This window comes from Caretta caretta, chromosome 5 (genome assembly GCF_965140235.1).
Source record: "Caretta caretta isolate rCarCar2 chromosome 5, rCarCar1.hap1, whole genome shotgun sequence".
Taxonomy (NCBI): Eukaryota; Metazoa; Chordata; order Testudines; family Cheloniidae; genus Caretta; species Caretta caretta.
The window spans coordinates 52,266,326-52,288,969 of NC_134210.1; the positions used below are offsets into that span (position 1 = coordinate 52,266,326).

Below are 22,644 nucleotides of genomic sequence, written 5' to 3' on the forward strand. Positions count from 1 at the left end.
CAAATATGTCCCAGGTCAATTAGATTTCCATACTGATGTCACTAGAGGATTTTGTGGAGTCTTTTGCTCTTCTCTGTCCCCTGTTTATAGGATGCTCTCCTCGGGATATTTAAAAGAAGACTATTTCTACGTGTGTGTGGAGGTTACATAAAAGAGAAATTATTCTAAAGGCCCTCCTACATTCTTGCATGCTTGTCAGAACTGTGTAGATCATTTTCTTTATCTTTGCTATATGATCAGATCTGTGTATTTCTAATGCACACATCACCATAGTATCTAAGCAGTATTTTCCTTGCTTCACACCTTCTGCTCATTCAGTCTCCAGCCTCCTAGCCAATGGTTATAAACCCATCAACTACTCTGCTCCTTAATCACAGATGGATTACTTGAGTGACATGAGACATTTTCTCTCCTATCGAGACTAAGGCCTCGTCTACAGTATGCGGTTATTTCGGAATTAGCCGAGTTACTTCGAAATAAAACTGATTCCGTCCGCACGACCAAACCAGATTTTTCGATTTAAAGGGCTCTTTAATCCAATTTCTGTACTCCACGTCGGCAAGTGGAGTAGCTCTAAAATCGAGATTGCAGTTCCGGGTTACAGGTACTGTGGATGCAATTGGATGTTATTGGCCTCCGGGAGCTATCCTAGAATGCTCCCTTGTGACCGCTCTGGACAACACTCTCAACTCTGATGCACTAGCCGTGTAGGCAGTAAAAGCCCCGGGAACTTCTGAATTTCCTCTTTGGTCACCATCAGCACAGGTGACCATCAGCACAGTCCACCATCACAGGCGACCATGCAGAGTCCACCATCACAAGAGACCATGCAGTCCGGATTCGTAGATGAGCTCCAGCATGGTCCGAACGGGAGGTACTGGATCTCATCGCATGTTGGGGAGACGAATATGTTATGGCAGAACTACGTTCCAAAAAAAGAAACACAAATACATAGGCTGAAGTCTCCAGGGCCATGACGGAAAGAGGCTACTCCAGGGACGCAGAGCAGTGTCATACAAAAATCAACGAGCTCAGGCAAGTGTACCAAAATGCCAGGGAGGCGAATGGGCGCTCTGGGTCACAGCCCCATACATGCCGCTTCAACCATGAGCTGCATGCAATTATGTGGGGTGACACCACCACTACCCCACCACTGTCCGTGGACACCTGCAAGGGGAGAGTAGCACAGAGCGAGGAGGATGAGTTTTTGGAGGATGAAGAGGAGGAGGTGGAGGACAGTGCACAGGCGGCAAGTGGGAAATCCGTTTCCCTCCCTAGCCAGGAACTATTCTTAACACTGGAACCAATAACCTCCCTCCACTCCCAAGGCATGCTCCCAGACCATGACCCTGGAGAAGGCACTTCTGGTGAGTGAGAGCTTGATTGGAGCCACGCAGTGGGGGGTGGAGGGAAACCCAGCTGCGCTGAGCTGTTCGCATTTAGTTTAAAGGGCTCATCCCTTCTCAGAGCCTCATTGGAGCCACGCGGTGGGTGGGGGGGACGGAGATGTGTGAAGCGATCATCCCAGAGAGCCTGCAGGCCCTCCTTTTATATGGCAAACCCACCAGACATTGCTTGCTATGGGAAAGGGGGCCCAGCAGTTTGAAAGCATTGAAATAAATGCAGAAGAACCAGAACCCCGCGTGCCCCTAGGGCTTACCATGGCTGCCTTCAAGCTGAATTCTGTTGCCCAGCCTCATGTGATGGCTTACTCACACCAAAGTGGCAGGCACTTCAGTATAAGAGGCAAAATGCAACCTTGTACAGAAAGAGCATGTGCTGTGTACTATGAATTGCCTGTTTCACTGAGAAAGAGTGTCCCCTTTGTTCTCTAAAATGTATGTTTTAAAATACTATCCTCCCTTTTTCTCCTTCCACAGCAAATACAAATGTTTCAATGCGGCCCCTATTTACTCCATCCCAGAGGCTGGTCTAGATTACAAGGTGGAAAAAACAAACTCGGGATGCCATGTTTGCTGAGCTCATGCAGTCCTCTCACACTGATAGGGCGGAGCTGAATGCATGGAGGCAAACAATTGCGGAGTCGCGTAAAGCAATACATGAATACGAAGAGAGGAGGGACGCGTGCGATGAGAGCAGGCAGGATGCTATGGTCAAGCTCATGGGGGAGCAAACTGACATGCTCTGCTGTATGGTGGATCTAATGCGGGAAAGGCAGCAAGACCACAGACTGCCGGTGCAGCCCCTATATAACCGCCCTCCCTCCTCCCCAAGTTCCCATAGCCTCCTCACCCAGACACCCAAGAACAAAGGGCGGGGGGAGACTACAGGGACCCACACAGTCAACCCCAGAGGATTGCACAAGCAGCAGAAAGCTGGCATATCCTAAATTTTGATTTGGTTTCTGGACTTGTCCTTCCCTCCTCCTCCACCCCTCTAACCCAATACCCCCCCTCCATCCCCCATCTAGCTTCTGATTTCTCTCAATGTTTTGTGCAACAAATAATAATGAACGATTTTTAAACAATTGTGACTTTATTTCCTTTCATATATATAGGGGGCGGATAACTTTAAGAGAAACAAACACAACTGGCGCACCGTACCCTGGCCAGTCATGAAACTGGCTTTCAAAGCTTCTCTGATGTGCAGCGCGCCCTGCTGTGCTCTTCTAATTGCCCTGTTGTCTGGCTGTGCGAAACTGGCCGCCAGGCGAGTTGCCTCAAACTCCCATCCTGCCATAAATGTCTCCCCCTTACTCTCACAGATATTGTGGAGCACACAACAAGCAGCAATTACAATTGGAATATTGGTTGTGCTGAGATCTAACTGAGGCAGTAAACTGCGCCAGTGCGCTTTCAAATGTCCAAAAGCACGTTCTACCACCATTCTGCACTTGCTTAGCCTATAGTTGAACTGCTCCTTACTACTGTCCTGGGTGCCTGTGTACGGCTTCATGAGCCATGGCATTAAGGGGTAGACTGGGTCCCCGAGGATAACTATAGGCATTTCAACATCCCCAACAGTAATTTTCTGGTCTGGGAAATAAGTCCCTTCCTGCAGCTGTTCAAACAGACCAGAGTTCCTGAAGACACGAGCGTCATGCACCTTTCCTGGCTATCCCATGTTGATGTCAATGAAACATCCCTTGTGATCCACCAGTGCTTGCAGCACCATGGAAAAGTACCCCTTGCAATTTATGTACTAGCCACCCCGGTGTTCCGGGGTCAAGATAGGAATATGCGTTCCGTCTATTGCCCCGCCGCAGTTAGGGAACCCCAGCGCATTAAAGCCATCCACTATGACCTGCACATTTCCCAAAGTCACTACCCTTGATAGCAGCTGGTCAATGATTGTGTTGGCTGCTTGCAGCACAGCAGCCTCCACAGTAGATTTGCCCACTCCAAACTGATTCCCAACTGACTGGTAGCTGTCGGGCATTGCAAGCTTCCACAGGGCTATGGCCACTCGCTTCTCAACTGTGAGGGCTGCTCTCATTTTGGTGTCTTTGCACTTCAGGGCAGGGGACAGCAAGTCACAAAGTTCCATGAAAGTGGCCCTACGCATACAAAAGTTTCTCAGCCACTGGAAATCATGCCATACCTGCAACACCATGCGGTCCCACCAGTCTGTGCTTGTTTCCTGGGCCCAGAATCGGTGTTCCATGGCATGAACCTGGCCCAACACCACCATGATCTCCCAATCACCACATGCCATGCTTCTAGGAACGTCTGTGTCCATGTCCTCATCACTATCTTAATCGCGCTGTTGTTGCTTCCTCACCCAGTTTTGCAGGTATTGCATATACTGCTGGATAATGGGCGAGGTATTTACAATGGTCAAAACTGCAGCAGAGATCTGAGCGGGCTCCATGGCTATGGTGCCTGCATGGGTAATCGTGGAAAAAGGGTGCGAAACATAGGAGAGCAGAGTGGCAGCGGAAGAGGTGCTATTCAGTCCATGATATCCAAAAAAAGGCAGGAAATGGTTGTGTTCTGTAGCTTTCACGGAGGCGGGAACCCAGGACAGACAACATGGAGAAGCTCAGTAGCGCGGCAAGAGTGGGAGAGCAGAGTTGGTGGCAGAAGCTGTGCTGCTCTGTTCACGGTGGCCGAGCAGAGTTGGCGGTGGAAGCGTTCGATGAGGAAGAGAAAGGGTAGGTACTAGAGATTACGTAGGAAGATGAGAGGAAATGTGAGGTGGATTCATAGTAGCAGGAGAGCAGCGGTGCACCATCTGCTGAAAGCAGTATGGCGTCTGCATGCCAAAAAGCCACGAAACGATTGTCTGCCGTAGCTTTCATGAAGGGAGGAGCAACTGACGACACACACCCAGAAACACCTGCGAAAATGTTTTTGCCCCATCATGCAGTGGGAGCTTAACCCAGAATTCCAATGGGCGGTGGGAACTGCGGGGTAGCTACCCACAGTGCACCGCTCCAACATTCAATGCTAGCCTCGGTACTGTGGATGCACTCCGCCAAATTCACGTGCTTTAGTGGGGACACAGAAGACCAAATGTATAAAATCGCTTCCGAAAATTCAAATCGAATAATTTCGAAATAATTTCGTACTGTAGATGTACCCTAAGCATACTGCCTACACGGTGCTCCCAACTCCTGCTGGCAGGGGTAGCGATCATAGAATCATAGAACTGGAAGGGACCTCAAGAGGTCAGCTAGTCCAGTCCCCTGGACTCAAGGCAGGACTAAGTATTATATAAACCATCCCTGACAGGTGTTTGTCCAACGTGCTTTTAAAAATCCCCAATGATGGAGATTCCACAACCTTCCTAGGCAATTTATTCCAGTGTTTAACCACTCTGACAGTTAGGAAGTTTTTCCTAATGTTCAACATAAAACCTCCCTTGCTGCAGTTTAAGCCCATTCCTTCTTGTCCTATCCTCAGAGGTTAAGAACAACAATTTTTCTCCCTCCTCCTTTTATGTACTTAAAAACTGTTATCATGTTCCCTCTCAGTCTTCTCTTCTCCAAACTAAACAAACCCAATTTTTTCAATCTTCCCTCATAGGTCATGTTTTCTAGACCTTTAATCATTTTTGTTGCTCTTCTCTGGACTTTCTCCAATTTGTCCACATCTTTCCTGAAATGTGGCACCCAGAACTGGACACAGTACTCCAGCTGAGGTCTAATCAGCGTGGATTAGAACATTAGAATTAATTCTCGTGTCTTGCTTACAATACTCCTGCTAATACATCCCAGAACGATGTTTGCTTTTTTTGCAACAGCGTTACACTGTTGACTCATATTTAGCTTGTGATCCACTATGACCCCCCAGACCCTTTCCACAGTACTCCTTTCTAGGTAGTTATTTCCCATTTTGTATGTGTGCAACTGATTGTTCCTTCCTAAGTGGAGTACTTTGCATTTGTCCTTATTGAATTTATCCTATTTACTTCAGACCATTTCTCCAGTTTTTCCAGATCATTTTGAATTTTAATCCTATCCTCCAAAGCACTTGCAACCCCTCCCAGTTTGGTATCATCCACAAACTTTATACGTGTACTCTCTATGCTATTATCCAAATCATTGATGAAGATATTGAACAGAACTAGACCTAGAACCGATCCCTGTGGAACCCCACTCATTATGCCCTTCCAGCATGACTGTGAACCACTGATAATACTCTCTGGGAATGGTTTTTCAACCAGTTATGCACCCACCTTATTGTAGTGCCATCTAGGTTGTATTTCCCTAGTTTGTTTATGAGAAGGTCATGCGAGACAGTATCAAAAGCCTTACTAAAGTCAAGATATACCACATCTACTGCTTCCTCCCTATCCACAAGGCTTGTTACCATGTCAAAGAAAGCTATCAGGTTGGTTTGACGCAATTTGTTCTTGACAAATCCATGCTGACTGTTACTTATCACCTCATTGTCTTCTAGGTATTTGCAAATTGATTTCTTAATTATTTGCTCCATTATCTTTCTGGGTCTGTAATTCCCCGGGTTGTCCTTATTTCCCTTTTTATAGATGGGCACTATATTTGCCCTTTTCCAGTCTTCTGGAATGTTTCCTCTCTTCCATGACTTTTCAAAGATAATCGCTAATGGCTCAGATATCTCTTCAGTCAGCTCCTTGAGTATTATAGGATGCATTTCATCAGGCCCTGGTGATTTGAAGACATCCAACTTGTCTAAGTAATTTTTGACTTGTTCTTTCCCTATTTTAGACTCTGATCCTACCTCATTTTCACTGGCATTCACTATGTTAGACTTCTAATTGCGACCAACCTTCTTGGTGAAAACCGAAACAAAGAAGTCATTAAGCACCTCTGCCATTTCCACATTTTCTGTTATTGTCTTTCCCCATCATTGAGTAACAGGCCTACTTTGTCCTTAGTCTTCCTCTTGCTTCTAATGTATTTGTAGAATGTTTCCTTGTTACCCTTTATGTCCCTAGCTAGTTTGATCTCATTTTGTGCCTTGGTCTTTCTAATTTTGTCCCTATATACTTGTGTAGGGACAAAATTAGAATTGAACTTTGAACTCTGATTCCATATATGACAAAGCACCACTAATAGATTGTCTCTGCCTCCGTTTTTTTTTAATCATACTAGCTTTATTGCTGTGCTCATTCCAGTAAGCATTTTACCTATGCAACCTGTGCACGTAACGTGACAGCAAAATGGGTATGCTCCTCACTTCACTCTGAAAATACCTAGTCTGTCTCTTGTACATTTGGAAATATTGGTGATCTGTGAACACTGCTTATGACTGGCTAAGAATTGCACACATCCTGTTATTTGTTACCCTGTCTCCTGCACTCCACATCTCTCCCATTTGATTGTCTCATCCAGGTGCATATCTTTTAGATTGTCAGGACAGGAACTGACATTCTCTGTATGTCTGTACAGTGTCCAAGAAAATGAGGCCTCAACTTTCTTGGCTTCTTGGTGCTACTGCAATATAAATTTTAAATAAATAAATAAGGATATTTTTTTTTCTATAACTGTCAAATTTGGATCACAAGAAAAATAATTTTGAAATTCTGTTAGTGACTTTGAGTTAGTTAATTTCTGTGCTTACACTACATGAAATTTTTTATTAAAAGCACAAAGATAGATACCTTGGAAAGGTTTGAGTTTCAGAATATACTAGAGCTGTGTGTCTGTCATGAAAGATTAAATCACTGTAAAATTTTAAATTTGCCTTTGGAAAATTCAGAACTTCAATGAGCAATTAAGTTTTAATTAAACAAAATCCTTTTGTGATAATAAAGTAAGTGGCAGTGAAAAGCTTGATTTGGTGTTTTATGACAATATATTCTGATTTCTGACATGTGCAGTGATTTAAGTGAAGTCCATATATCAGCAAATCATCCAAATCAAACGAATCTCCTATCAACAGAAAATAGAAAATACTAGAGAAAATCCATGTTCTGATATACCACATATACATTCATTCTGTTAAAAGGTAATACAGCAAGTAAAAATTGAGAGGATTTGTTGGGAAAAAGCCTTCTAAAATTATAAAATTAGCAATTAGTGATTAATGTCTTCACACTGAATATTATTGGCACTTTTACTATTCACCTCTTCTCAATACATTTTAAATGTATCAAATTATCTATCTAGACCTTAGAGTGTGCTCATCACCATAGCACCTGAGTACCTAAATTAGATCTTTTTTTTTTTTGGTTAACACAAAACTAGCAAAATAGAAATAGACAAACCCTCTGTTTTTGTTTTGAATTTTACTTTGGTTTACTGCTTCAAAATTACAAAGTGTGATCAGTGTGCTGTCACAGGCCAAATACTGAAAAACAAGAACATGGGGAAATGTAAGAAGAAGAAAGAGGAAAGGTAAATCAATATATATGGAAAAGAAGACTACTGAACATAAATTACATCAAATATCTTTAGTACAAAAAAAATGCTTCTTTTCTGAATTACAACAATCTTCCTGCTTCTTAGATTTAAACAATTTCCTTAATTAGACACTAGATAGCTGCAGGTGAGACACCTACATAAATGGCTTGATTCAGCTTGGTTGGTGCAGGCAGAGGCAAATAAAATCCTTGAGCCGGAGAGGGGGAAGGTGGGAGCCAGCACGTCACAGATCAGGTATATAATTGTTTTTATTTTGTATTTTAGCACAGAGCATGAGTCTAGAGCTATAAAAGTTATACAGCTGCAGGCCTGATCCAGAGACCATGGAACTCAGTGAAACTCTTTCCATTGATGACAATGGGTCTGGTTATAAAGAGTGTCCAGGCCCCAAAGAGTTCACAGATAGGCTTAGACGATTATCCCTGGTAAGGCAAGCGGTATTTGCATTGCCACCTTCCTTTAGGCATTATGCTGGGGATGGCAACTTTAAATTGTGACACAGGAGTTCAGCCAGCAGTTTCTGCTCCAAGGATGACAATGTCATCTCCTGGCTACCCTGACTTCTCCCCAGTCAGTGTCACCCACTTTAGAGGCTGTGCTGGCTGGCTGCAGGCCACCCTAATGAAGGGGCGGGGATTTGTAGTTGCCTTGCCATGCCAGAAACCCCTTTCAGGTGAACTTGCCACTGCTGAGGTCCCTGCAAAACCAAACAGAATCCAGGGTGAAAGCTAGTCCTGAGAGCATGTACATTCATTCTGTACTTCACCATAAATAGATTTTTCCAGCTATCTGAGGAGTGCCATCTTGTGGAAATTTCTATTGATCCATATAAGAGTTGTTTGTTTCTAGGCTATAGGGTAATTGGGTATTTAAACAATAGTTAAACCAGTAAAGTCTATTCCATACTGCACCTGACATACACACATGATGATTTTCCATCCTGATTAACCAATTAAAATAAAATACTAAATCTGTATTTTTTATAAAAAAGATAATGCTTCTAGATGTAATATAACAAATTTCATGACAGTAGGAATAATTATTTTATAATTAAACTAATTGATTCATTGTGATTTTAAAAATATGTATTTTGGACAGAAAATATTTTAACAACTCTGTCTAGTTGATACTACATAGCAGGTGAAAATCCTGTCCTTATTGAAGTAAATGAAAAAACTCCCCCATTGACTTCCATAGGTCAGAATTTCACCCAGCATGTTAAAGGAAGGTTGTTAAATCTTGGTCATCCTTTCTGTGTAATGCTGATTCCTTAGGTGGATGACTACCAAAAGTGCTTCACTTTCCCAGCTGCTGTCATAGAATAGCCACCATCAGGTACAGAACAGACAGAACAAACTTGATATGTTGTTAATAATAATTATTACTGGAAGCTTAAACCTTGGCCAAACCTTTTAAGGCTCTTCCTTTGATTAATCTTCCATGGTCTTAAAATAATGTAAATCCCACAAGGTTTTTCCTTAGAGGCCTTTAGAACAAAAATATCAACATTTAGTAGCTATATTCCAATACTTTCATCTTAGCACCTGCTTCCTTGCCACTCCCCATTTGCCTCTGTCTCTCTACTCAAAATAGTCTTAAAAGACATTTCTGAAGACCAAGCCACCAAGAATAGAAAATGTACTTTAAAAAAACAAACAAAATGCACAGCCTGGAGTTTGTGGTCCTTCCCTCTGTGTATCATCTGTGTTTGAACTATATGCTCTTTTAGGGCCCAATCCTGCATCCCCCATTCATTCTAGTAGTCCATACTATCTGGGCAAATAGTGCAGAAAAAGCTCTTGGAAACATTAGTTGCTATAAACATTACGAATTAGCGTTGACTATGGTCAAAGTAAAAATATGAGAGAACTGTCATAGAAAGGGAGATGCCTGATGTGGTGCAAGTGGGTGACAGGAAGGTGAACATAAGAGCAAAAGGCCTCTCTGAAAAAATGCCATCTATGCCTCTTAACCAGCAGCATCAAATGAAATGTACAAGAGTTTCAGTAACTTTGCTGCTGTTAGCTGTGCTTCTATTTCTGTTCCCATGGAAACAGGTGGTGAATTGCCACAAACAGGATAAGAGGATTGCAAGTAATACTGCATAATATATATATATATATCTACATATATAAATGAAGCTTTTGGGTTTAGTTCCCACTTCCAAATGTTTGCATTTAGCTCAAATGCAAATGTTTGGAAGAGCTCCTCTCCTCCTATGGGCCAAAAGCTACTGTCAAATCCCCTCTTAAAATTCATTTATGTCATGAATCTTTCCCATACTGAATATACACAGAGAGTGTTTCTACTTATTCTTGTGCTTAAACTGTAACATGCCTGCCTGAGTTAGACTGTAAGCAATCCAGGCAGGAACCCAGTCCTTTCTGTTATTTATTATTTGTATTACTATTGCACCTAATAGCTCTAATCAGGGACCAGGACCCCTTGTGCTAGGGGTTGTACTGGTCCCTGCCCCAAAGAGCTTACAATTTAAATATAAGATATGAGACGACAAATGGTGACAGACAGACAGGGGGGTACAAGGAAACAATGAGACAATCTTGATCAGCATGATATGCTGGTTTCAGAGTTAGTCTGTATTCGCAAAAAGAAAAGGAGTACTTGTGGCACCTTTAGAGACTAACCAATTTATTTGAGCATGAGCTTTCGTGAGCTACAGCTCACTTCATCGGATGCATACCGTGGAAACTGCAGCAGACATTATATACACACAGAGATCATGATATGCTGCAATCTCAGATCACCAGCAGCCTAACCATTGTCAAGTTTTTTGTAGGTATCACAGTAAAGGAGAGTTTTAAGGAGAGGTGTGAAGGAAGATAAGGAGGTAGCTTTGTGGATGTTTATGGGGAATGCCTCCCAAGTGTGAGGGGGCAGCCTGGGAGAAAGCATGAAGGTGCCTTTTGAAAAGGTAACAACAGGACAATAGACACTGACATGGGCTGATCAGAGGTGGGAGCTGACCTTTCAGTAGTGAATGAGAGATGATTTTTTCAAACCCTAGTACTTTTATTGACTTTTAGACAAAGGGAAAAAAGAAAGAATAACATGCCAGTGTGGAACAGAGGCAACACATACAGAAATTGAGCATAAATCACACGTGGCACAAACACGAGTGATTAACTGGTTTAAAAAAGTGGTAGCCGTGTTAGTTTGCATCAGCACAAACAACGAGGAGTCCAGGACTCCTCGTTGTTTTTGGTTTAACAAAGAAACTTGTCTCCAGTATAATGTCAGATCCATATGAAATGTTATTCTACAATGACCCACTAGTGATATTCTAAAGACTTTCAGGGTGTGCTACAATCTTACAGTAATTTTATTTAAATGGGGGAGGGAAAGACATTCCATTGCAGAATAGGCCACAGTCTCTCCACAGATTATTTGGGGACAGGGGTGGGAGGGATCGGAAGCCCAGCAAGTAGAGGGGTACTGAGATGTAATACAGTTCCTGAATGAGGTGTATATTAAAATATGAGGATTTTGGTTCTCTTCTCCAAAGGCTTCAGGGGAACAGAAATGGCTGGCTTTAAGGATCTTAATGTTAATTTTCAATAAGTCTTGAAGCACCAGGAAAGATCCAGAAGACTGGAAGAAAACCAATATTGTGCCAATTTTTTTTAAAAGGGTGCATGGGATGACCCAAGTGATTATAATTCTGTCAGCCTGACATTGATCCCGGGCAAGATAATGGAGTGGCTGTTACAGGATTTGATTAATAACAGATTAAAGGAGGTAATGCAAATCAACATGAGTTTATGGAAAATAGATCCCATCTAAATAGATATCTTTTTTGATGAGATTACAAATTTGGTTGTAAAGTAATAGGGCTGATGTTCTGTAAGACATTTGAAGTGGTCCAACATGACATTTTGATTAAAAAAGTAGAACAATATAAAATGAACATGGCACACATTAAATGGATTAAAAACTGGCTAAGTGATTGGTCTCAAAATGTAATTGTAAGCAGGGAATCATCCACTAGTGGGTATGTTTCTAGTGGGGTTCCACAGGGACTGGTTTTTGGCCCTACACTAGTAAATATTTTTATTAATGAGCTGGAAGAAAACATAAAATTATCACTGATAAAGTTTGCAGATGCCACAAAAATTGGAGTGGTAAATAATGAAGAGGACAGATCACTGATCTGGATCACTTAGTAAACTGGGCGCAAGCAAACAATATGTGTTTTAATATGGCTAAAGGTAAATGAATGCCCCTAGGAACAAAGAATGTAGGCCATCGTTACAAGGTGGTGGAGTCTATCCTGGGAAGCAGTGACTTCTGAAAAAGATTTGAGGGTCATGATAGATAATCAGCTGAACATGAGGTCCCAATGTGATGCTGTGGCCAGAAGAGCTAATACAATCCTTGGGTGCATAAACAAGGGAATCTTGAGTCAGAGCAGAGAGGTTATTTTTCCTCTGTATTTAGCACTTGTGCTACCGCTACTGCAATACTTGTCCAGTTCTGGTGCCCACAATTCAAGAAGGATGTTGATAAACTGGAGAGGATTCAGGGAAAAGCCACAAGAATGATTAAAGGATTAGAAAACATGTTTTACAGTGATGGACTCAAAGAGCTCAATCTATTTAGCTTAACAAAGAGGTTAAGGGGTGACTTTATTATAGTCTATGAGTATCTGCACGGGGAACAAATATTTAAGAATGGGTTTTTCAGTCTAGTAGAAAAATATATAACATGATCCAATGGCTGGAAGCTGAAGCTAGACAAATGTGGACTGGAAACAAGGCATACATACATTTTTGACGGTGAGGGTGGTTAACCCTTGGAACATTTTACCAAGAGTCCTGGTGAATTCTCCATCACTGACAACTTTTAAATCAGGATTGGATTTTTGACTAAAAGATATGGTCTAGGAATTATTTTGGGGAAGGTCTATTGCCTGTGTTATACAGGAGGTCAGACACAATGATCATAGTGGTCCCTTCTAATCTTGGAATCCATGACTCTATGAATCTTGTCTAGCAAAGCTTTCACAGAATTATGCCTCAGAAGATAAAGGGGCAGTTCCTCAGCTGATGTAAATTATCATAACTCCGTTGATTTAAGTGGAGCTATGACAATTTGCACTGGCTGAGGATCTGCCCAAAAGTATTTTGCACCACAGATGGAGTTTTGCTGGGAGTAATATGGCTGTCATACTTCTGCCTCTTGTTGATCCCATCTAAGAGATACACAATCTTTCCACCGAAGGAAAATGTCATCTTATGCCATTGACTATTGAGAAGGGTTCAAATAGTTTTTCTTTATCCATTGTCACCACTTTGAAGATAAAACATTTGCGGAATAGTGAATAAATTCCAAATCTGTTTTTTATTCATTTTCAAACTAGCACAAGATCAAGTTCATATGACAATAGTAATACCTAGCTTTTACCATTAAAGATCTCAAAGCACTTCACAAAGTTAAATGTTCTTATTCACATTTTACAGATGGGGAAACTATGTAATAGAGATGTTAAGTGATTTGCCCCATGTCACACAGCAAATAAATGGCAGAGCGGGGGATAGATGACAGATATTCAGTCCCCCAGTCCCATGCCATGTCCACTACAATAACTCCATCCTGTAAATTTTCTTAAATGTAATAAAAAAATAACAGATAATATATTTTGAGTTATTCATTCTAAATCTTTAAAACAAAGAGAATATAATCATTTTATTTCATAGGATTTTGAACTAAACAATGAGATGAAAATGAATGTTCTAAATTTGCTGGAAGAAGTTTTGAGAGATCCAGACCTTCTACCACAAGAAAGAAAAGCCACAGCAAACATACTGAGGTAAAGATGTTTAAATGAATTTAATTTAATTGTAAACCATATTATGAAAAACAAAGAAATCAGTAGCTTGTTATAACACAGTGTCTTTATTTTTGAAAGATCACAAAGTGCTTAACAATTGAAATACAAACCATATACAGGGATAACTTTATATCTACCAGTGAAATGCAGCCACCTCTGGGATAAAATGTGGCAATAGTTTAACAGTGTATAGCAACGTTGCACAGGAATCAAAGAATATTTTAACAAGTAGAAACTGCAAGGAGATTGAGGAGAATTTATGTGTGCATAATGTAATTATCCAATCTGGTGAAAAGTATTGTGTGATTTTTGTTAATGACAACAAGCAGTCCGGACATGAGATTTACAATTCATCCAGAAACGTACACCTCCAGCAGCACATAACAAACACCATGCAGGGCATAGGTTCAGTATTCATTTAAAGAGGAGGGTGCTACCTACTGTAAATCAACACCATTTCTTAAAGTATCTAGATGTTCCTTTGAGATCTTCCATCCAAATGTGAGCAGGTCAACCTGCTTAGCTTGTGAGACTGACAGCCTAATGTGATACGAAAGATTAAATAAAAGAGATATTACTTATACTTTATGGTGTGCTGATAGCCATGACTAAAGTACTTGAGTGGATTATAGGAGTAAATGATTGGTTAACTAATTGCCATAAAATAAAAGGCAAAAGAGTTTCTGCAGAGCTAGAGCTATTTAGGGATAAAATTGAGTGAAATTACAAAGCTAGAATGTATTGTAATGTCAAAGGAAAGACAACTGGCTTTTCATATATATGAATGTGTGTAATTTCAATCAATCAGTGCGGTGGGAATGATATACATTTTATAAGAAAGTGGCTGATAGCTATGTACATTTTGTTAAATTAGTAAGGAAGAATTAAGAGTAGAAAATTGGAGAAAGAAGACATGAAAAACAGAACAATCAAGGACATGCCTCAGGAGCTTCTTAGAGTTCTTGAAAATATACTGCCAGAAAGTCAATAGAGGTACAATAAATATTTGCCTGAATTCTCTGAGAACATAGGACAAATTTCCACGTCAGATATTTATGTGAAAAGGAACAAGTCAGAAAATGAGTGGGAAGTTGACTTAGTGGATAAAAACTGATTGAAGGGCAAAAATAGGATCTTAAATAGGCCTTTTAAGATGAGAATTTGTTACTGCATGTTAGTAAGGCCTCAGTTCATTTTTTCATATAAATAAAAAAAAACCCTAGTATAATATATTGTATAAGTAACATGTAGTATTACTGAAAATAAGAATTGCACAGGTGTTAATTATTCTTGCTTAGATGAAGCTTAAGCAAGAAGGATGTAACCGATTGTAGTACAATAGGTTTTAATAATGCATCTATAAGCAAAGAATACAAAGAATACCAAGATGCTGGGAAAGAGATCTGAAGTTCCTTTGAAATCCTTAAAGATCTCAGCCAAATAAAGGCCTGAGGGAGAATAGAATGAAATGCTATTGACAAAGAGATGGGATAAACTTGTACATTGAAGACATAGACATCTATCAAGTTAATACATAAAACATTAGTTGTTCCTTTCAAAAGGTACAATAGCAAAGGCTATGTTGAAACTGTTTGTGAGTGAATTCCTCCCTTTCCAAAGCTGTTCTATTGCTCCTTTAGATTGCATTTATTTACCTATGTGCCTTTTTATGACGTTCATTAATGCAGTTTCTGTCTGAGCACCTCACATCAATTAATGAATAAAGCTAGTCAAAAAACTTTATTAAACATTTTTAATGAAAAATATTTTTTGTCCATAATGAATGTTTAAGAAAAGTTTTTGTTTTGCTAAACATGTTCCAGTTTTCCAACAACAAAAAATGAAAACCCAAAAATTTTAGTTTTCAAAAACTGAAATATTTTTGGCATTTTTATCAGGAAAAAAAGGGGCAGGAGAGAGAAAAAGGGAGAGAAAGGGATAGCAGGACCAAAAACCAAAATATTTTGTGGAATGAAAATTTTATTGAAAAATTCCACAAAAAATTTGAACAAAACAAAAATTCTTCATTTTATTCATTTTTTTGTAGACAATATAGAGCATTTATTGACCATCTCTATTAATTAATTTATCGTCAAAGCAGCCTCCTGAGCTAGGAAAGTATTATCACTCCCATTTTACAAGTGGGGAACCAAAACATAGATTAAATAATTTACATAGGGAGCCTGTCACATACCCAGGAAGAGATTCAGATTTCCTGAGTCCCAGTCCACTGCCATAACTGCAGAGCCAGCATCCCTCTCCTTTCTGTGCCTGTAGTCCACCTTTACCCGGTCCTATCAGACCTTTCAGACAGTCAGCCTGGTCACACCTTTGATGGAAGAGTTTCAAGTAATGTTGATGGTTAAGTATATGTCATTATTCCCTCTGGGAGAATAATGTACTATGACCCAGTGTGGTTTCAGAGGATACTGTGTGCTGTGCATTCTTTCAAATGAGGTGTGAAATCAAGGTCCTGAGTAATAGGGGTTATTAAAATCCTGTGTTACTTTTCACAAGGATAGTAGGGGTACTAACGCTACTTGTCCTGGCCAATTCTTACACTGGGTGTTTACATATACCTAATTACATTCCTCCAATAGTTTTAATATAATAAGATGTTCTTAGTTTCCTCTAAAAAACAGTTGTATTGTGTTGCTGTTCTGTGTTATTGAATAATTGCTGAACAGTTCATTCTATAGGTGACTTTATTTCATCTGCAGCTGAAATTATTCCTGTCTACAGCCTAAATATGTGTTTATTATATATGCATAGTACTTTAGGAACTTTGAGGATGCAAACTGTTGCATAAATGTAAGATTATCATGTTCATAATTTAAATGGGTGTTCCATTGCAATCAGTAGAATGTCAGGATGCACGTAAAAGGTGCTGTCACCTAAAATGTAGCAGTCCCATAAGCTCTTGTATTGCACAAGCTTTGTAATGTGTTCAGCTACAAAGGAGATGTGTATTTGCTAGACTTACATGGTGGATTTTGGTAACAATCAACTGCTTAAGAGAAAGTCGCTCCTCAAGATTTTATATTTCTGAGTAGCCTCAGCAATCCCATGAAACAGAGTATCAGAGCAGTTCTGATTTTACTCAAAAATCATTCAGCAAGGATAAAACATGTCCTACATCTTAACTCAGAGGGATGAAGTCTCCTAATTCACCTGAAGAAAATGGGTTTCTAGTTCTCAGGAGCAGTTTCTAAGACTCAAAAAAAGTACTGCAGTTACATCCAGAGTAGCATTCTATCAAATGCTATGTAGTAACTGAGAAGAGAAAATAAAAGTTGACTATCTAATCAGAGATGTTTCCTTTTCTGAAGACTTGTGTTTGCCTGGCTGTTGTCATCTGCTAATGAAACAAGGATGATCATTCTATCACTCATCCACAAGCCTAGATTTGTAAGTTTCCAGTTTCCAGCCCTAAAGTGTTCATGTGCAAAAGTTCAAGTGCTCTGCTCCTGACTGTAAGATTCTGGGTATGCACTTTTTTTTTTGGACCTACTTCTATTCTGCACAGGCAAGAACATGTGAGTTTGAGTATTGTCAGAATAGCACCTGACTCTTGAGAAATAACCTGTGCAATGAACCAAAGCCCAGAACCCTCTGAAAAGCTCTGACAGGGGGAGTTGCAATGACTTTTCTTTGAGCTTTGAACGTTCCATGTGACGTCATCTACGGAGCTGTGTCCCCACCTTCAGCTGCTGCAGTAGCAAGATGGAGCTCCCTCTGGTTCTTCAACTTGTCATCTTGTTGGTTGAATCAGAGTTGGAACTGGTTCCAGGCCTTTCTTCGTAAGCTCAACCTTGGGATGCCCTGAAATCAATAATCAAGAAATCAGTAGTGTCATGTCATGAGGGTTTGGATGGTCTGATAGAGTGAAGAGAGCCTCTGATTGAGTACTGCCACAATTTTCATTTGCATCAAGAAACCAACAGAAGAAAAAGAGGAGATGGCACCATCATTTCCTGGATTCCCATTCTGCCTCTCAGAAATACAGAGGGAAGGGCCAAGTAGGCACCAAAGTTCCAATTGTCTTAGTGCTGACAGATAGATTCAAGTGGTCCCTGTGCTAACAATTACATTATTGCTTGTGCTGTGAAGGAAGGACTAGTGCTGTGTAAGGTTTTCTCTTCCCTGGTGTCTTGAGATCACTGTTCCGCACTGGTGCCATTCCTGATTCCATGCCTCATTCCGGCAGCAGTTCAAGGAGAAGATTCTTTGCACTCCTCCCCCCATCTGAAGGAGTGGTCTTTCTGTTCTTAGTCTCCGAAGACTACAATTCTTGTGGCAGTGACAACTGAGGTTAAGGTTCTTGTAACCAAGATAATTGGTGAGTTTCAGGCTTTAATAGCTGACCGTCCTTAGTTGCATCAGGATAAGGTGGTATTGTGTCCTTATTCTAAATTCATCCCTGTAGTGATCACTGGTTTTCATCTGAATCAGACTACTCATTTATGTGTTTTCTACCATTCACTACCAGAGGAGGTTAGGTTACATTTTTGGATGCTTAAGAGGGTACTTAGCTACTACTGTCATAAAACAAAACTATTTCTTTAGTCCCCTTAACTGTTCATAACTTAAAGTGGCAGGATTAGGAAAGAGACAATATTTGCTGAAGTTGATTAAATCTTTTACAGAAAAATACTCTGAGTACTAAAGGTGCCAGAACATGATCAGCTAAGTGTAAAACAGCTGCCAGGGCCTGTTCCATTGCAGAAATATGTAGAGCTTCTACAGGGTAGTCCATCTCTTGGTGTAGCATTACTCTCTTGACCTGGCCTCAGTTTGGGAGAGCAGTTCTGCAGTCATTGTCCAGTTCATCTCCTCCCCATATCCATGTTTTTAGAGAGTTGTTACTGCGTGTCATTCTCCCAAATGTAGGGTTCTAACCTGACAATACCTGCAAGAGGAAGAGAAATTACTTGCATGTAAATCATGTTCTTTGAGTATAATAAATTATAAGATTCCCTTCTCCCCACCCTTCACTTCTTCATGTCTACTCTGGGTTCTGAGGAAGTGGAAGGAATTGACAGTGAGGACACCAATGTCTCCTACTAACACCTTCCCTGGAGTGCCCTGGGGCTCAAGAAGTCGTCATTATGGCTCCCATTCAGAGCTTTCAGAGGGTGCTAGTCTTTGAGCCTATGCACAGGCATGTCCCAGAAGTGTGGCTCTGTACTGACCATCTACCTGAAGGATGTCAGTTAGTGAGTGATTTCTTCTGAAAATTGACCCAGTATTAGTATGTGCATCTGTGTGCCAGCTCACCGTTTTGCACTCATGTATGCCTTTCTTTGAAAATCTGGCCCTAACAGTTCATCTTATTCCTCCAATTTGTAAACTAGGTGATAAAGAAGGTGTGAGCTGTAGCGCACGAAAGCTTATGCTCAAATAAACTGGTTAGTCTCTAAGGTGCCATTTGTTTTCTTTGTGCGAATACAGACTAACATGGCTGCTACTCTGAAAGGTCTTTATGGTCGCTTCTAAACTGCTCCATGCAAACTCAAGTGATCAAGCAGAATGGCTGGTATTTTTTCATGATGAATTCTTGGTTGAGCAGACTGACAGGATATCTCTGCAGGGCAGAGAAGCGTTTTTTAAAAAGCTATTATTCCTGAAAGCCAAACAGGCCCTGCTGAAATATGTTCTGCGGGAACAGGGCTTGAGGTTTGATGTGCCTTAGTTAGTAAACTTGGAATCTGGACAGAACTTCATTGATACTGAGGCATGAACAGATTGCAGATACTGAACCAGGGAGTTGTAAACTATGGGCTGGATCTGTACTGCAGTGAACAGTATTAGCTGATAAACAGCCCCATCTGGAAAAAAATCATGGTTTAAAATAACCATTTCCTTCCTCTCATAAATAACAAAAATGTACTGAGAGTTAAAACTTTGACTGGATGACCAGTGCTCTTTCACCATGTGATCTCATCAGACAATAAATCTCAAGGCACCTACCTAACCCTACCCTATTTTAAGTTGTTTTTTTTTTTTAATTTTATTTACAGCTAAGAGAGTGAAAAGTTAGCCAACTTGTGACAACATGCACTTTAAAAGAAAGTTACTTCCAGATGGCTATAACCAGTATTTGAAGTGTATGGGAAAGAAGTTAAGAATTGTTTAAATGTGAGAGACATGTGAGCACTACTAAACTTAGTAGCTGAATCTGGGAAGGAGAAAACTTCCTTTTTCTTCCAACACCTTCCTTTCCTAAAGAGTAATGCCCCATCTAGGTTTAATTTTGTGCTCAGTGAGAGTTGAGATGTCTGTCAGGCATGTCGTGGATGCAGTACCTTTCTCTCTCTTTCTCTCATATCTTTGCTCACCTGAATCTGGGCTTCCTCCTTAGCTGCCAGGAAGCTATCCAGGAGCAGAAATGTATTTCGTCCAACTAGAGGAAACAGGCCCATCATCACCATTCAGCTTTTTAGGTGGGCTCTGTATCTGAGGGCAAAAATTTGTCTTCCATTTAAATTTCCCAGGTAGAAGACTTCAGCTGTGACAAGCAAGGCACAGCCCGTTAGCAGTATTCCTCCTCTTTATGCAAAGTGCACTAATGCCAGGACTGGTTTGTTGAAAGTGATGGTGTGAATATAATGGAAGTTACTGTTGTGCCATCAGGACAAGTAGTCTTAATTAAGCTAATACAGGAAAAGGCACTGTACTGCCAAACAGCTAGGACTGGAGCACAAATTAATAAAAGATGGAGCCTTTTTTGTTAAGAACATGAGGTTGGAGAAAATGCACCAGAATCTCTTAAAAATGAGGGCTTAGAGGAATATTTGTGCAAAATCTTAATACTACAATGTGAAAGCGCATCAGGAGCGGAAGTGGTTGTGTAAGGCCAAATATTTAGAGCCATTTAATGGCATGATCTCCCCTGAGCATGTTTTGTTGGATCAAACAAATTCTGAGAGGTCTCATCTGTATCCAAAACTCAAAGTAATCCCCCTTCTAAATCATTAAGCACAATACTCTTGCTTTGATAATGAATGGTAATAGTAAACCATAGACGTATAGTGCACATGTCCCTCCCAAGGAGGAGCCCTCACACAGAAGAGAAAATATTCCAGGCAATGCAGAGCTATGGATGTGATCAAATGCAAGTCTTCTGTATCAACAAGCTGAGTATTTTATTCAGGTCTGTGCTGCAAATAAAGGCCTGATCCTTCCAAGGTTAGCGAACACCTTCTGAGACATGATGGGAGTTAAGGATGGTCAGCACTACTCAGCACCATATGGGATCAAACACAAAGTCAGCTGCTTAGCAATGAACAGACCTGTCCATCTACAAGACACCCACACTGGTATTCTCTGAGGAAGGTATTGAGAATTCTCCTGAAGAACAAAATAAGACTTAAGACTTTGGATGGCATACCCATTAGACATGGGAGTGTTTCCACTTGCTCTGAAGAAAAGGTCATTTTGTGAGGATTGGAGGGGCCCAAAGTGCAGGTTATGACTCAGGAAAGATGCATTCTTGAGTAGTATAACATGTTTTATTTTCTTCATGTATCCACATTCAGTTTTAGCCTAGTCCACCTCCAATTTGGCAAGCTAAAAGGAAACAACAGCCTACCAGAGAAGAACGTAGTGTACTAAGCACCAACACTTCCTCCCCACCCACATAGTACATATTCCAGCTCTTACAATCATATCTAAAATCCCCAAACATTATCATTCTTTTCTTTTAACCCTTTCCCCATCTGGTAAAGGAAAAAGCTGTTCCTATGACACTTCTGATATGGCCACGTGCTGATAGGTTTATTACATTAAGTACCAGTTAAATTCCAAGCTATTTACATCTTAATGGTACATTACATTTGCACTGTAAATTGAGGAGGGGTTATTATTAATTATTTGTATTACAGTAACATGTAGCGCCCACAACCAAGATCGAGATACCATTGACCTTGATGCTGTTCGTAGTAAGACAGAGCTCTGGCTCAAAATGCCAGCAACCAAAACAGAAATGACACAGCGTGAGAAGAGAGTGTATTCGAGTTATGCACCCAGATACTACTGTGATGGGAGTCTTACTCTGAATAATAGCAGCAATAATAAAAATGGAGAGGAGGTCTGGGGGACTCAGATTATTGGCAGTGGGATGTAGTTTTTCACCTTTATGCAATTCTAATTCAGCTAATGGAGTTAGTGATCAAATGTTTTTACCATAAAATCAGTGGTTGATTAACACATGGGCCCATGCCCAGGGGCCCCAGCCAATTTGGGCCCACCTGCAGGAGCGCCAGAATCTGGGTAGAAGTGTGTACATGAGGGGTCACTGGTGCCAGAACTGTGGCTCCGTCCCCTGTTTCTCCTTTTTCCCCCTGAGGCCCGGCCCAGGCCAGAAGTTGGAGTTGAGCCATGGTAAGAGCTGTCCAAGGAGCCTGGGTTGCTGTGAGAAGCCCCAGACCCTCCACCTGCCTTGGGCAGAGGCCTGGGGGCCCCGAGAGCAGCCCCCGGCCCATGTCCCCAGCCCCTGGGGCATGCCACCCAGGGCAGCTGGAGCGTAAGGGCTCCCCACAGCAGCCCGGGCTCCCTGGGTGGCTCCTGGGCTAGCCTTGGGATAGGCCACTCAGGTGACTGCCCAGGGGGCTGTGGTCAGGGAAATGCCGTACAGTAGTGCAGAGTTGTGTGCTGCCAGCTGGCAGGAGAGTACTGCAAACTCACAGAGGTCATGTGTGTGGGGGCACCCAGATTTCTCCCTGCTTCCTCATGGTGTAGGAACAAGGGGTGGGGCAAGTGGTGTTGCACAGATAATGCTCGCTCCCTGCAGTGTTCCTCCTGTGAGTGAGGGAGCGAGGAGCAACACCAAGCACTCCATGCATCCAGGTCACTTTCCCCACGTGGGCTGTGCTGTGAAGCGAGTATCAGAAGCTGCTGCTCACCTGCCCGCCTCTTACGCATCCCAGGTGCAGAAAGTGGACTGCATGCAGGGAGCCCTGTTGTTACCCCCCGCTCCCACCCCCTC

General features: G+C 41.3%; 1 protein-coding gene across 2 annotated transcripts in view; it reads left to right on the forward strand.

Moving 5' to 3' along the window:
* The window catches only part of RASGRF2 (Ras protein specific guanine nucleotide releasing factor 2), a 216,088-nt gene that overhangs the window by 178,059 nt on the left and 15,385 nt on the right, over positions 1-22,644 (forward strand). For both annotated transcript variants that reach the window (XM_048850622.2, XM_048850621.2), the window contains exon 19: positions 13,525-13,637. In XM_048850622.2, the coding sequence (XP_048706579.2) occupies positions 13,525-13,637 (113 nt within the window). The remainder of the gene's footprint in view (positions 1-13,524; positions 13,638-22,644) is intronic.